The sequence below is a fragment of the Anoplopoma fimbria genome, chromosome 10 (assembly GCF_027596085.1).
Source record: "Anoplopoma fimbria isolate UVic2021 breed Golden Eagle Sablefish chromosome 10, Afim_UVic_2022, whole genome shotgun sequence".
Classification (NCBI taxonomy): domain Eukaryota; kingdom Metazoa; phylum Chordata; class Actinopteri; order Perciformes; family Anoplopomatidae; genus Anoplopoma; species Anoplopoma fimbria.
In genome coordinates this window covers 12182269-12198476 of record NC_072458.1, presented here as the reverse complement: position 1 = coordinate 12198476, position 16208 = coordinate 12182269, and the positions used below count along the sequence as shown (strand labels likewise).

The 16208-nt window shown below is 40.9% G+C and overlaps 1 protein-coding gene across 1 annotated transcript in view; it reads right to left on the bottom strand.

Annotated features, from left to right (window-relative positions):
- Positions 1 to 16208, bottom strand: part of pkhd1l1.1 (PKHD1 like 1, tandem duplicate 1) — a 41617-nt gene extending 25409 nt beyond the window's left edge. Inside the window, exons 1-32 of the mRNA XM_054605996.1 lie at positions 16154 to 16208; positions 15867 to 15944; positions 15273 to 15417; positions 15075 to 15183; positions 14914 to 14971; positions 14736 to 14829; positions 14301 to 14354; positions 14028 to 14101; positions 13480 to 13522; positions 13190 to 13260; positions 12987 to 13097; positions 11831 to 11923; positions 10673 to 10938; positions 10489 to 10580; positions 10228 to 10387; positions 9421 to 9556; positions 8869 to 9012; positions 8613 to 8767; positions 8343 to 8453; positions 7976 to 8125; positions 7706 to 7830; positions 7462 to 7619; positions 7113 to 7282; positions 5765 to 5897; positions 5462 to 5616; positions 4638 to 4760; positions 3696 to 3801; positions 3280 to 3387; positions 3019 to 3183; positions 2786 to 2907; positions 1611 to 1743; positions 563 to 755 (exon numbers count right to left, since the gene is read on the bottom strand). Coding sequence (XP_054461971.1) covers positions 563 to 755; positions 1611 to 1743; positions 2786 to 2907; positions 3019 to 3183; positions 3280 to 3387; positions 3696 to 3801; positions 4638 to 4760; positions 5462 to 5616; positions 5765 to 5897; positions 7113 to 7282; positions 7462 to 7619; positions 7706 to 7830; positions 7976 to 8125; positions 8343 to 8453; positions 8613 to 8767; positions 8869 to 9012; positions 9421 to 9556; positions 10228 to 10387; positions 10489 to 10580; positions 10673 to 10938; positions 11831 to 11923; positions 12987 to 13097; positions 13190 to 13260; positions 13480 to 13522; positions 14028 to 14101; positions 14301 to 14354; positions 14736 to 14829; positions 14914 to 14971; positions 15075 to 15183; positions 15273 to 15417; positions 15867 to 15944; positions 16154 to 16208 — 3890 coding nt within the window. The remainder of the gene's footprint in view (positions 1 to 562; positions 756 to 1610; positions 1744 to 2785; positions 2908 to 3018; positions 3184 to 3279; positions 3388 to 3695; positions 3802 to 4637; positions 4761 to 5461; positions 5617 to 5764; positions 5898 to 7112; positions 7283 to 7461; positions 7620 to 7705; positions 7831 to 7975; positions 8126 to 8342; positions 8454 to 8612; positions 8768 to 8868; positions 9013 to 9420; positions 9557 to 10227; positions 10388 to 10488; positions 10581 to 10672; positions 10939 to 11830; positions 11924 to 12986; positions 13098 to 13189; positions 13261 to 13479; positions 13523 to 14027; positions 14102 to 14300; positions 14355 to 14735; positions 14830 to 14913; positions 14972 to 15074; positions 15184 to 15272; positions 15418 to 15866; positions 15945 to 16153) is intronic.

The following is a 16208-nucleotide window of genomic DNA, read 5'->3' as shown; positions in this document are numbered from 1 at the left end:
TGCTGAACGATAGTACACATATTGTGCATGTGATGCATGGTTGAAAGCGCTCAATGAATGTGAGACTGATTTCGTGAACCTACAGAATGTTTGTTTACTTTTTGTTTTATTCTATTGTAGCGTTCTCAGTTGTAATAAAGAAAATGTACCTACATAATTAGAACATGGGAAATGTCAGTGTCATCTAGAACCTCTTTCACAATTCATTGTCTATGGACCAGATCCACACTTTATAGGCAATGACATCACAAGTTAGAGTTTTAGCATTCTAGTTTTTGGATTTGGGAGAGAGTTGTTCACATTCACATATATATACATTTCTTGGACAATAGGAATAACATGTATGAATTTTGAAAATGGGCGCAGTTCCCCTTTAATAAAATTTCCCCACATGAAAAAAAAAACTGCGACATTTACATTTGATAACAATCCTTATCTTCAGATCTGCTGTGTACCCTTAAGCAATGTGTGAAATAAGCTCTCGGAAGAATTCTGCCGATATGAGCGGCATTCTTTCAGTCGGTACGTAACGGATGAACTGTTGCTTTCACGTTTGATCTACCTTGTCTTGGGGTTGCCATTGTTCCCCAGTTGTACATCCACCTTGTGCGTGCCGGGCGGCAGCACAGGGAGATGACAGGTGATGCTTGTCGCCGCCCACTGCACCGTCGCACACACCTCCCCACCCACGAACACGACGCTGTCGTTGTCTGGGCCTCCCAGGTTTGAGCCCTGGATGGTGAGAACCTCACGTCCTGCACAAAAGAAAAGAAAATGTCAACAGATCTTTTCCAAGGAGGAGCTTCTGTCACTCAAGTGCCAAGATAATTAGCACTTGTCACCTGGTTAAGTCAGTACCACTGATTGTCCAACACCTTAGCCAGTATTCTGGTTACGTGGATGTTTTTGTATTTATTATAAATGTGCTCGTCTCTCATGCTCAGATTCTCATGGTTTAGTGAGTACAAAGGGTAAAAACAGAGAAAACCTGCAAGTCAACATTACACAACACAAGAACAGAACTAATGAGGTGAGGGTGATGACAAAAGGTTGCGAGACAAGGCGGGGGTGTTGCATGCCAACTCTGATATCGTGCTGTTACTATTCCCTTCAGACACAAATATAATCTGACTCATAGTTCCTAATGTTTGTTCCTCAACAATAGGAAGCTCTTATGTTGACTATTAGTAAAATTATATATCATCTGGTTGCATAGCACAGCATAATGTTTGGGAACATTATGCAATTAAAACGAATACAAAACATATTGTTTTCATAGCTATAATTCACTAAAGGCAAATGTACAGAGCCTATAGATAACTCCTTTGTTTGGCGAGAGAAAAACAAGATAAATGAGGCGTGGCATTGAAACCCAATTCAACAAACATAGAATCTTTTTCTTTTCTTTAACAAAGAGAAAGCAGACTACATGTCTAGTTTTCACTAGACGAAAGCTAGTATTACTATTGACCTTTCAAGACAAAGCAAATCCTCCCCATTAAATCTCTCGTCTGGGTTTTACCTATCTCAGTAACTCTTTATAATAATCATACCTCACTGAATGGTAATCAAATGCATGAATACGGTTCATAACGGCCTCTCAAACTCACCAATCACAGTGGTGCTGCGTGGACTCAGGCCGGAGATCTGGGCTGTGAGGTTGTTATCGTAGGTGAAGGAGCTGCTGGCGATCTGACTCATGTTTCCCACCATGACGGTGATGGACTGTGATCCTGCAGAGCCCTGAAATAAGTAACATAACCATTTATTTGTCAAGAAATAAGTCAAAAAAGCGCCTTATTAAGACATCAGGCTCTATGCAAACTATTATAACCAAATAATAATACATTTTAAAAAAAGACTCACTTTCAAATGAAAAATTGAATTCATGATCAATAAAACTGAGTTTTGTTGCTACAGCCTCACAGTGCTTGGTCTGGTATGACTGGTAGCGCAAAAATATCTAATATTAGCTAATGTTATCTAACTTAAAGGAAATCAGAGTCTGCTTTTTGACTTTGTGTGTGGATATACATATATACACATATATATACATATATATACACATATATATGAATGTATATATATATATATATATATGTATGTATATATATATAGTTAGATTTATCTATCTATATATATAGTTAGATATATCAATGCGGCGGCTAAAAGCTAACGGTGCTAACAGCAGTGCTGACAGAGTAAACGGTGTTTAACTGAGGGGGGAACCGGAGGGTGGACGCTACGCTTTGGCGACGATGTCGTCGGTGGGACGGTATTATCGGTAGTAACCGCCGTATGACTGTAGTGCAGAACGGCGGCCATTAGCTAGCCCGCGGGATACACACCAAGCACTCAAAGGCACATACGGCCGTATGTGCCTTAGCCCGGCAAAGAGGGAGGGCGACACTAATTCTCTTCTCCGGTAGCGATACTTTTCTGGAAGTAAATAGCTGTTTGATGCTATATTAATGCACTAATTATTGAATTTAGACCCTTTAACACTTTGTTTTATTGGGTATCATTTTGCGGTCGTTACCACTTTTGGCCACAGTGACTGCTGTCCAACAATAATGAGTAAATCGTTTTTGGAACTGGGAAATTTGCGTGATCTCTAAGTTAATTTACAAGTATAATGAATAAGGTTTTTTGCAGACTGATGTTTTAGCAACTTCACTGACATATATATATATATATAGTCAGTGCTTAGTTGGCTGCAGCTCTTTGAGTTGATGCAGGACAACGTCTATCCCTAATGAACATCATTTGTAGTCTGCACACTTACTGCTGGCGTTCTGCATTTCAGCTCAGTGTCACTGGCATGAACCACGGCACACTCGTCGCCGCCGACAGTAACTGTGGTGTTCTGGCTGAAGCCGAAGCCTGTCACTGTCAACAGAGTGCCTCCTGAGAAAAAAGAAATAAAAGAAGATAATGGTCATACACCATTGTATTTTAAAGAAAGTGATTCTGCTGAATAATAACACTTTGTACAGGTTTGTTTGAGTAAAGTCTTACCTGCCACGCTTCCAGAGAGCGGGGAGAAGGAGGAAACAATGAGCTGGTAGGTGAAGTGGAAGACGTGGCCTCCTGCCCAGCGTGAGTCACCCAGAGAGGGGAAGCTGACCAACACGGGGTAAGTACCTGCACTGGCGCTGCCCAGTCTGCACACCTGAGTGGTAGCTGAAATACCATTGTCAAAATGTGGTTAAACTCTTACCACTAGATAATACACAGCAGAATCATTTCAACAACAGGACAAAGTCGTCTTTCACTCACCGGTGATCTGTTCAACAAGGCACCGGGTCTTTCCCACAAGGATGGAGGCGTTTTCACTACTGAAGCCAGTCCCAGTGACTGTCAGAAGAGTTCCCAGACCATTAGATCCTGAGAAAGTCAGAAAAATGTCATTATAGATGCAACATTTACAACAAAAGCTAACAATTTACTAAAACTTGACAGGATTTTTGTCCTGACTGAGTAATTATAAACTGGTATTGAACATTTTACACATTAAATAATTAATACCAAAGACTACACCAATAGTCTTTTTGTAATCTTTCATTTTGATTGCCTCTCAACATTTACACTATATGTTTTGATATAGAAGAACGCCACTTTATTAAGCCTTAAAAATGAATCATAAGCAATAATGCTTCATGTTGAATGAGTCATTAATATTTCAAAAGGGACACCTTGAGATGGGCTGATTCCAGTCACGACTGGAGTCTTGTCCTCAGACCAGTCATACCCGCAGTCGCCAGAACACTTTGAGGGAATGCCGTTGATGTAAACCTCCACCTGCCAACAGCAAAAAGCACAAAATGTTGAGTTTAGGAATTTAATTTCACGGCCTAAGAAAGACGCACTAGGTTTGGATAACCACTAACACAAGAGTCATGAGGTTTTGTTTCCCCCAGAACATTTTCATTTCCTGCATTCTGCTGTATGTTTAAGCACCAGTTTGTGTTGAAAAGTATTTATTTATGTTACAGAAACCTCAAAACTCAGGCGCCCGGTGACAATTCAAAATAGCACACTGATCAGCTCTCACTTCTGAGTGTCAGCCAGTTAGTACGATATTTGCAAGTGATGGGAGCCTTCAGAGAGCCCCCTCCATTCAAGCTAATAAAATGCTAGCATGCTAGGTCGTCTTGGAGACTTAGCCTGTTGGAGAGCACATCGTATCTTATCTAATTTGACTTCACTCCAAAGATAATGCGAACGGGTTCGCTCCAATATTGGTAGGAACAATTCCGTCCTTCCCAGATATTGGGAGGGACATTCTGTCCTAGGACATGTCCCTACCGACCACATGCAAACCTACGCCCTTGCACTTTTAGGTTAAATTACTGCTACAGCCATACAATAGAAGAATAGTGTCCGTAGCTGCCATTCACTTCAGTACAAATAAATTATTCAGTAGCATGCAATCAAATGATTTAATCCTGCCTGGAGGCACCAAATATACAGATGCAGCTGCATAGTGCAAGGCTAACAACAGAACCAGAACTCGCTCTGCAGGATTTATGTTTAGCAAACACACTTAACCAGCAGTGGCCAAAACACTTATTTGACAGACAGATGATGAAACCTGAAACCAGATGTACCGGAGGCTTTTGGAATTATAGTTGTACCTGTGGTTTGGGTTCCCAGACACGGAAGTAATCTCCTGTCAGGCTTCGTGTCAACAGTCCTCCCTTCTTCTTCTCTTGCGCCCAAACAACCGCATTTTGGCCGACGACCGATGAGCGGACAACCTGCATTGAGAAAAAAAATCACCTTTCAGACCGAGTTGCTGCTTTCTTCTATTGATATTCTTTTGATACCGGAACAGAAGACATTCGGCACAAGTCAATACTGCTGATAAAACTACCCCCAACGCCATAGTAACTGTATTACTGCTAGTACCATTACTACAGTACTACTGCTGTTAAGTTTTATTTAGAGATCATAAAAACAGACTACAGAAGTAAAATTGATGTGACAACAGAGATCAAAAGGCTGCCGGCCTATACAGTGGACAGTCATTTAAAAAACATTAAGCAACTGGACAAAATTCATGTACTTAGATATGAATGAATTAAAGACTTAAAAATTAAACAGAGCCATGCATCAGCTAATAAACATCGTCAACATCAGAGCATTTAGAAATTGTATCAGTGGAAAAATGAATCATGTTTGGCTCGTATTATGAAAATTAATTAAAAAAAAGTTTGGTAGTCAAGAAAATATATTCAACACACATATCTCATAAATATTTGTGTTATATTACTACTACGACTGCCACAGCTACTACCTCCTTAAATACAATCTCGAGTAATGAAGATAACTTGTTTTAGGGTAATGCACTGATATTAAAGTAATAACATCGTACAACTTTCATTTCAATAAATGTCCAAAGATTTTAAAAAAAGACTACCAAAATCTACCAAAAATAATGACCAAACAAGAGTGTGACCTGGATCAGAGGCTGGTCTCCGGGTCTGGTGAGCCACTCGACCCTCCACTTGGGGTGTCTGCAGCTTCCCTGCCTCCTGACCCCGACCTCGCCCATCCCCACGATTCCCTGCAGAGCGTACTTCAGGTCCTCCTCGCCGATGTCCACAGACAGACCTGAGAACAAGCACCAGCCTGGTAAAGCAGCTATCACATATGTCATAGAAGCAGACCGTGGTGGGATGTAACAAAGTACCTTTACTCAAGTACTGTACTTGGGTACAATGTTGAGGTACTTGTACTTTACTTCCATGCTCTTTCATACCTTCAGCTCGGCCTCCGTAGATCTCCACGTCGAAGGTGCCGTTCAGAGGAGGGCTGGCTCTGTGAGGGCGAGCGATGCTGACGGAGGCTGCTCCATCCCTGAACTCGGCTGCATCCTCGCTGCTGTTGGACATCTATGGAAGTGGTGAGGGGAAAAAGAGGATTAAAAAGACTGTTTTTCTAATGCACAAGCTGCTTCTGACATCAAATGCTGTATGTCTGGACAGGAACAGGTACTTTTGTCCAAATATTACACCCTTGATGTAATTTGTCTTTCTCTGTTCGGGGATCAACATCTGGAACTCATAATGACTTATGAAAGGGATCTTTTTTCTATTGTAATTGTTGGTGTTTTGAGCTTTGCATGTATTTTTCTTGAGTTTTGTGTATTTGTATATCTAAGGACAGGCATAGCAAGCAAGCTAAGTACTGTGGTACAGTATGTAGCTTTGTGCCCTGCTATATACTACTTATACTATGATAATAATAAACCTGACCAAATGTTACCCCAGTGGCAAAAAAGGTTTTTGAAATCGTTACGCAAGCTGCCAAATGAGGTTTTAACGTCGGCTTAACGTCAGATATAATTGAAACAAATGTTACAACAGACATTACAGCCCTGTAGTCACACTTTTCTGTTCCAGTGTTTTTACACAGTTGACAGTTAATCTGTTGATGATGACTGCACGGCATTCTGAGGCGTGAGACAAATACAGGATCACTGTGGCGCCTCTCTGTACTTTAAGCTATATCACATGGCTGTTTTCATGAGTCACACTGCTGGAGACCTGGTTTTCCTTGTGTTTGCTGTTTCAGAGAAGCGAATCAAACCCCTTTTTGTCTGTTTTGACAGCACATCGGCTCAGAGTTCAGCATATTTGCATCGCAGCAGATTTCTATAACCCAAGCCCTTCTTTTACAGTTACTCCAACTGCACTGAAGTAGATGGGTAATCAACATCTTCTCTAGTATCTCAACACATAACGTTGAGATGTTGGGATCTCAACAGCAACAAAAACACTTCTTTTCATACGTGTGTTTGACATGTGTGTTTGATACAATTTGATGACAATTTTGAAAAAACAAATTGTCCTGCTTGGGAAAAATCTTGAGGAGGTTTATGTTTTGGGGAGTGTCTGGCAAACGGTCAGGTGGCTGTCCCTTTCTTACCTCACTTTAGCTTCACCCTAAGCTCCAAACCTTTGCCCAAATTTAAGTTTCCTGGCTCTAAATATGGACAGCAGTGCTGTGTTTTCCTGCAGTCTACACTGCTGCCCAAAGATGGAATACGCAGGTGAAGAATGGGTCTTTAACATGGCATTGATACATAAATTCAACATATCTGTTACCTGCAGGAAGCCAACTCCTAGCAGCGGGAAACCAAAGGCACATTCGACTGGTGTGGCTTTGATCTCGTAGCTGATCTGTGAAGCGGTCGACATGTCTTTGGCGACATCGATCACCTCGAAGGAACGGCCAGAGCTCTCAAAGGGCCGAGGCCTCCTTCTGTGGGGAACGGCTGTAAGAAAACCACGCAGAGGAATAAATTGAATGCAAAAAAAAAGGTATTCACACCGCCCAACATGTTGAATCGTTTGGAAAAAACGTTACGGTATAAAGTCTGATTGCACTTCTAAACAACAGTTGGCTTTGACATAAAAACTAAAACAAAATCAAAACTATGATCAGGCTGCATACCGTTTTCATTAGTAGTGGTAGGATGCTTCCCAATGTGAATGGCGTCCACATAGAAATCTCCCCCGTCTTTGTAGAGGTAAAACTCCTGCAGATTGTATCTGCTTCCGATGAAGTCGGTCTGCAGGGAGCTCTGCAGGTCCATGCATTTGTAGCTCCATCTGTCAAGAGATGAGCACGTTTAGAAGCTGCGACTTTGCTGAGAAGTTTGCACATAGCTGAGAAATTAAAAGTTGTGTTAACTGACTGGTTGCCCTTATTGAAGAGAGTGCTGATCTTTGCGGTCTCTGTCTGGGTTTTGCCTTGGCTGTCGCGGTAACTGAACTTCATTCCGACCTCATCCTTCAACATCCCCCTGTAGGCAAAGCAAAGCTGCAAGGAGTAGAATAGGAAAAAAATATTAGAGATCAATAACCTTTAGTACATTTCTCAACCACTTTCTTGATTGCATCCATCATTCATTTACAGTATGAATTATAACCATCTGAACAATAAATGATTCAGCTGTTTGTTTTACCGTGGGATACTTGTCCAATGAGACCGATCCGTAGCTGCCACCAGACTCTTTGGTGTAAGTGTCCTTGAAGAGGACCTCTGCGTTCTTCAGTGACCACAGGCCGCAGAAAGCTATGCTTTTCATGGGAGTCCCTTCCACAGCACTGTTGAACTGGTGGGTGCAAGAAAACAGAAACCTCCAAATAAGATGCTCTCCAAAGATATAACTTCCCTGAGCCAATTCAAAGAAGCAAAAGGAGCGCGAAAAATAGGTGGAAAAAAAGTATTTTTGGGGGAATGTCAATGCGTGAACTCAACATCCAAATGCTTGCCACATTTCTCCAAATTGTTTGTTTTCTCTCTCACTTTAAAAATGTGTCCCCACTGACCTGAGAGTTGTCACCTTCAAAGTCGTTGAAGTACTTCACATCAGTCCCTTCGGAGGTCAGGACCTCGGCGGGACACTCGGCTTTCATCGTGTCCTCCAGAGCTGACTGCACCTGTTCATGGTCACACAAGCCGGACGTTATTATTACTTCTACAAAGTACAGGCAACAACTTCAGTCCAAAAAGAGAATCTATTTTGACAAATTGACAAAAGGCTTGTAGGTGCTGTATCCAAGCACAAAGAGAAAGAGACGGAGAGACACACAACAGACCTCAGACTCAGTTGCATTGAAGGCGATGGGCTTTGTGGGGATTCCCCCCCAGAGGAGAGTGAAGGTCTCCATGTTGCTTATCCCCTTTGTAACCTCAGCAACGGTAACGTTAGTGTCGGAGCCAAAAACTTCCCAGTGTAGAGGATTGAAATCCCCTAAAGTCACAAAAGTAGTTTATAGTATTAAGGTTGGCCACACAAATTAATTTGAAGTGAGTTACAACCACTAACTACTTGTCTGTCTCCTCATATCATACCTCTGTCAGAATCGAATGTGACCACGTAGTTGGATCCTTGGCCGTCGTCCTGTTTGGTGACCTGGACTGTGTCGGGTTTGATGGTCCAAAGACTGTTCAAGGATGCCTCCACCACACCAGCTGAGGCCGTGACTGGAATCGGTCCTAAAAATAAGAAAATAACGAAGCTTGTGAACAAACATATTGGCTGGTACATACTGTACTGTGGATTTATAAGATTGGAGCAACAGGTTGAGGGTTTACTTTTGTGGCTACTAATGCTAAACATGTATGCAGCCATGTGGAATGCGATGGCATGACCAGCCCTACTCTACCTCTGATTGGCTAGTACTCGTAGCCATCACTGGTTGGGTTGGTGAGGTTTTGGCATGAGGAGTATGATTGTTCAGGGTTGGTAAGAATGTCAGGGTAAGCTAATCAGAGGCAGAGTAGGGCGGGTCACACCTTTCGCCACATTGTGTTTTGTAATAACGCTGCAGTCGGGATAATTGATGTTCTTAACGTGCAACAAATTATCACTCCTTAAACAAATCAATTTGAACAACACATTACCTGTCTTTGCGTCTCCGTAGCCCAGGCTGAAGAAGGTGCTCCCACAGAGATGGCTGGCACAGCCACTGCTGACGGTTACCTTCTGGACCTCTTTGACTGCAGCGACATTGCTGGGCCAGGAGTCAAAGGTCACGACCTGGGTAACAGTAAGAGAGAACGGATGTAAGGTACTAACAAAGAAACAGGTCCGGAAGAGAAGATGTGAGTTAAACATGAAGGCGACGAGGAAAACAGTGTTAGCAGTAATGCTAGCTGGCTGTACTTCTGTGACTACAGACATTGGTATCTCTGCCTCCAAAATAATTGGAAAGCTAGAAACAACCCGAAAGAAAAAGACCTTACCTATAAGAGGACTGACAAAAACCAGTTCATGCTTAATTGTCTTAGCTGCTGTTAACAGAAATGTTTAACGGTGTTTTTTAAGGACATACAGTTTATTTCAGTTTATTACTTAATAACAACAAAAGGAAACTGAGAAGTTGTAAGAAACTGTTGATTTATATTTTATTTTACTGTTAAAATGAATAGTTCAACGATATTTTGGATAAATACTGCATTAGCATTAGGACTTGAGACAGCTAGCTGTTCAAAGGTAAGAAGTCCACCTACAGAAGTCTACCACAAGCTCAAAAACTTAACACATTATTTATATTGTTTGTTTAATCAATATATAAAGGAGAGATTTGCTCATCTAACGCAGCAAAAGAAATGTCCAACCATTCCTTTAAAGGGAAGCTGAAAAGATAATCTGGGATGTGTTGTGTTTAACAGAAGCTACAGATTAGCAACGGGTTAGCACCTACGTACCTGTTGCTCGTCGAACACGTCGTATTCAGCCACGATATTCTGAACCTCATTGACTGCATCGTCCGTCTGGTCTTCTGTAAAGGTACTCTCCTCTTGGAACAAGCCAATGTTGACACTCGCAACACCGGCATATTCTTGATGCAGAATTTCCATGTAGTAGCTATGGGGAAAAGTATTTTTAAATGATGTAATACAGTCTGCTATGGATTAATGATTAGTAGTTTATAAAGGTAATAAGAGCCATTAGAATCATGTTCTTACTATTTTCCTTTCTTTAGAGCCATTGTTTCAGACTTTTGCGATTCCATTTTCGTGAAATCCGAGACATACCTTGTCTGGTACGCAACTTTAACCTAACGTTAAAAGGAGAGATTTGAGGATTTTTATCACAAAATAATACAATAATAGCAATACTTTTGATGATAACACAGTAGGTGTGCTTCACCTTGTCTTCTGGGCGGCTGGAGTTGCTGAGGTAGAGCTCACACCGGTCATCACAGTGCAGGTACATCGTGTAGTTGGCGCTGACAGGGGGGACAAAGAAGCCTCTGGTTCGTGAGCTGAAATAATTGAGTTCCAACGCAAAGACGTGGGGCATGGAGTCGACCCACTCCGTCCAGTATCCAGTGGTGTTCTCATTGTAGCTCCGAATGTCAGTCAGGTATCTGGGTCTTGTGTCGTTCCACACCTCCATCTTCAAGCCTCTTCCACCTGGATTTAGGAAGAGGTGCATTTGAAGAAATAGGAAATAAATGTTGGTACATCAAAGAGCTCAGCAGCTTAGCCGATTAATCAATGAGCCAACCAACAGAAAATGAAAACGGGAATAGTTGGATCATCCATTTTCAGAATTTTTTTAAGGGGTTCTTGTAGTGGGCATTCTTTTTTTTTCTGACATGTTAAAGACAAAGAAGTTAAACCATGAATCGAAGAAGTAATCAGAAGGACGTTTGCAGGTGAAATTTACCCTTAGTTGCATATCTTATTCAACAGACGTGTCAAACTGTGTAACCATCAGACAGTAGAAATGACCACGCAATGAATGAGGTACCTTTTTGGCTTCTTTTCAATTCTTTGCGGAATCCAACGTTAAGGTAAGCTTATTTGAGCGCTCTTTTGCAAGCTGCATACTTTAAATATTTTTTTTGAGTAACAGCGCTGTTATGAAACTCATTTTATTCTTTAAAGATATAAAAAAGCAATAAATATAAGCTTTCACTGTTTGATATCAAGCAGCTCAGATGACGTCTTGTTTTAGAAATCGAAAAGCAGAAGGTATCAGCTGTTCACATCAGCTCTAAGGAACGTTTTACGTATAATGTATGATCAAAGATATGTGCTCTAGTCACATAACAGGATATCTGTTCATAGCACACTGCACATCAAAGTCCTCGATTCTTGATCAACTGTGACAAGAGATGGTGACGACTAGATTGCTGTCTTTTTGTTGTCAAGCAGGACAGAATGTTTCAGATTTCTCCAGTGATCAAGATGTCAACTGGTGTTAATGCTTTGTTCAAATAATGACAGCACAACGGTGGGGACGAGCGTTGGATAGCATCACATCTAAAGACAAACAGAGGAAGAGGAGGCGTGTCCTCACCTGGTTGGACCGTCATGTTGACGTCCATCTCGTGCTTGGCCGACCTGCACGTGATTCTGTTGTCGGACACAGTCTGGATTTCACAAGGCAGGCCTGAAGAAAAAAAAAAACAGAACAGTTAACCACAGAGTGAAAATGTTCTTATTATCTATCACATCCCATCCCATCACCTCATTTATGTACCTTGGTTGCATTGATCCAGTAACCTCACTTATTACTTTAAATAAATAAATACATTTTATTTCACTTTATATGTTTGTTTCATAATATACTTTGTAGTTCCAAGTGACTTTGTTTTCCACTGTTCTAGTGTAACGTAATTTTTTTTGCAAATGGTGGTTTCCAAACGGGGTTGGAAGATGATTGACAGAACGTAAACCAGGATCTCTATTTTTCTTTTGCCACATAAACTAATCATTCCCTTTTCCTACTGAATTTCTTTATCATTTGTATCGCCCCGGTCTGAGGGGGAGAAGAAAAAAACTCTCTTTGGTCACAACCAGTTGACAGTTGACCAGTTGACTTGAATGCAACAAGTAGACTTTGCTTTAAGAGGCAAAAAAAAACCCACTATTGAAGATGCTCATCATGTTTATTCTAGTTATAGTTCTATTTTTTGTGCGGAAACACCAGAGTTAAACTTTGTTTCTCTGTTTGGTAACAGTAACACATGTTTCACCAGTAATAAATTAATCTGATTGTAGTCTGAAAACCTGATGATGTACATGATAACAATAGACTAATTTCTAGCAACCTTGAATTTGTCAAAGTTCAACATGGTGTGAAAATGTGGAAGAAAGAAGAAGTGATTTAGATGATGATTGTGCCAAAGAGCTGTGATTCAGCAGTAAGACGTTCGATGACACATTAAATTGTTGTGAAAGACTTGTTTGTCACGCTCCGTTGTGTCTCTGAGCTTTCAGGTGTATTCCTTTCTTTACTGCGTGACAACGCTGCTGTTTTCTTTTGTTTGCCGCGTCTCAAAGCATGCACAGTTTGTTTGCTATGAAAAGGATTATCACCATCGCACGACTTGAGGCCTCACCAACGAGTAGGGTTTTGTTTTGGGGAGATGCATCCGTGCAACACTTTGAACTGCGTGACAATGATATCAGACAAGTCACCATGCCATCAGAAACTGATCACAGCTGATTACCTCCAACAAGAACCCGCGCTGGCCGGTCGGTTTGGTCGAAGAATCGGCCGTGGATGGTCAACAGGGTTCCGCCCATGACACTGCCCGCCGATGGCGAGACTCCAGTCACCTCTGAACAGGAGATATGAAACACACTTCACTGTACTAAGAATAAACACGACACAGGAAGTACTTTATTGTGAACATCTTTCTGTGTATCGTACCTGCAAAGGTCTGAAACATGGAGAGCTTGCCCGAAGCTGAAACCCTGAACAGCTTCTTGTCTGGTAAACTCCTAAAGATTTGAAAGAAATTAATCAATAGTCTTACAGTCGTTCGTGCAATAACATTGGTGTTGAGTGAAACAATTCATCGCAATCATTTCTGTTAAGGGGTCGTTTATAACTCGATATCTATGCATGTATTCCTTCAAAGGTTGAATTATTTTATTTTTTTCTGAAACCATAATATGCAAATCTTTCAAAAGAAAAGACATTCTGTAACAATGCTTTACCTTCCAAATTCATCATCAAGAATGTAAGACAAGTTGTGATGCCCTGTTGGAAATAAAACATAATTATTAAAGGACAGTTAATACACACTCAAAATTGACCTTTTTTATTTTTAAGGCGAGATACCATTCAAACATTGGTCAATTTAGAGATTTTGACATTCATGTGTTTATTTTACTACTTTGTCTATTTGCGTCTATTGATTTCTCCTAAATTTACCAAAAGTTAACATTAGATAATGTCTCGTTTACATGTTTTCTAATTTATGGAGTGAAGAAATGTGATTTCCAAAATTCCCTCTAAAGAAAACCGTCGACTCTAATATGTCCACAAAATGGAACAAGAATTTTGAACCTGCAAATGTATGCAAATTAGCACATATTTAATAATTTGCTTATTTAAACATTACATATCAGACAAAGAAATTCTGTCACTGTAAATAACCAACTGGGGAAGTTTTGTGGCGATATATATTATAAAAATGTTTTACCCTATTCACCTGTAGTGTCTCCCTTTAAATAAATATTAATGGAGAAGAAAACCAGCTTACCAACGTATGTCCCCGTCATTTTACAGCTCATGTATCCCCAGGTAGAAGACTCCGAGTCCAGTCGAAGGTCATATCTTCAGAAAACATTCAGAGAAAACTTTTAATACTGTAATGACATAATGTCTTCGATCATTTATATTCAACATAACTTGGTCACACAAAAGACTTCTTGGCGGTGAGACACACCTTAACTTGAATCTATACGTTTGTTGTCTAAAGATGAGTGCTTTTTTCTAAATGCAGTCTACATCCATAGGCGGACAAAATACTTACAGTTCATCTGACTCCGGTTTAAGCAGCTCACATGGCATTCCTCCCATGTAGGCCCTGCAACAAACAATATCTTAGTCCCTGATTGATCACAAGACGGGTATTTAGTTTACATTAAATATACAGTAAATATCTTAGTGTTTAAATGAAACTGGTATTTAACAAGCAGGCAGATAAAATTATTTTGTAACTCTCAGTCTTACATCTTCGTAAAACAAGTGAGTTTTGGCTGAGAACATTTGAACTCTTAAATGTGAAACTGGAGTCTTTAGCATCTACTGGTGGGTCGATCTGCATTCTTTTACACATTATTAACAGGATATCACCATAAAGCTGTCCTAAAAAGGGCCCTCGTTTTAAAACATGAGTGCTTGGGGGAGAAAATGCTTTTCAGTAAAGTGAACATTTTGGAAGTACTGCATTCTTTTATTTTCACACCTCAGAAACCTGACGTTAAGGCCGTTGGAGCTCTTGTCGGTGTTGCTCCCGTACACATCGGTGAAGATCCGTCCTCGTACTGTCACCAAGCTGCCTGCAAGGGTTTTGGAAGTGGGTTTTAATACAGACTCGGTTGGATGGACTCAGCCTTATACTGTAGAAGTAAAGAACTGTGTACCTGGGGGCCCGCTGGCTGGACTCAGAGTGTAGATAGAAGGCGTGCGATACGGGACAGACTGATGGAAAAGTTAGAATTGAACAAAAAGACTGTTAGGATCCAAAAAAAAACGTCACTGCAAGGTCAATCAACTTGAACGTTTGCATCGGCTGCAAACTCACATAGATGCTGCAATGGGCTGCGTTGGGGTTGCCTCTGCACAGACTGTTATCGGGAATGGGGACACCGTCCACGCTCACACGGACCGAGTACTGACCACGCGGCATGGCTCTGTGATGGACGGATGAGTGGTTTTTTAGATAGATATACATGCATGAGGTATATATTCACTTAAGAGTCCCATTTGGCCTGGACGCTACCTGGTGACACACGTGATCCGGCTGCTGTGCGTGGAGTCTCTCTCCACATCGCAGGGCACCGACAGGGTGCCTGACACCAGGATCACCCGGTTACCAAAATCGTTGTCCTTTGGATTCAGCTGGAACTGTTTCTCCTGGGCAAAACCTGAATACAGGTTAATGTAAAAAAAAAAAAAAAAAAAAAATGTGGATAAAGAAGTCAACAAGCAGGTGGGATCCTAATCCTACTGTCGTACTAAAAGAAAACATACATCATAATGAAAACAGGAAATTTTAGATTAGGTGTTGACTATTTTGTCACAGTTCCGACACAAATAACCCACAACTACAGGTACCTCATCTGCGCATCTCCTCAAGCGTCATAATATGGTAACATACACAATTCTTTGATGAGTTTTTAACCATTTTTAAGCAACATATATATTTGTTTTATGTGTCATATCATATCATCTGTTTATAGACTCATAGCCGACTTAAAAAACATGTTCACACTTGATCTTAAAGATGGATGAGGTTTGTAGCAAGCTCTCAGCATCATCACTTTGGATTAAACGTTATTATTAACATATCCTGTGGTCTGATACAGTCTCTTACCGCTTCCTTCAATCATAACCCGCGTTGCTCCGTTCGAGCTGCCTCGACGTGGAACTATGTAGTCAACGCGTTGAGCACCTGAAGTACACATAATAAATATAATTATATAAATGTATAATACTTACCATATTTCGCCCCCTGAGCAGTACAGTGGGCGAGCCGTGACTTGTCAGGACATTTGCACAATTTCCACATTAAAAAGGCGCTAACTTTACATTCTAAAACAACGGAATCCATAAAAAGAAATGAACTTCCATAAATATGGAGCTTAGTGAGCGGTTACTTACTGCAGCAGCACCAAAGGGCGAGGAGGAGAGCCGCTGGCTTCATCAGGGACTCCAT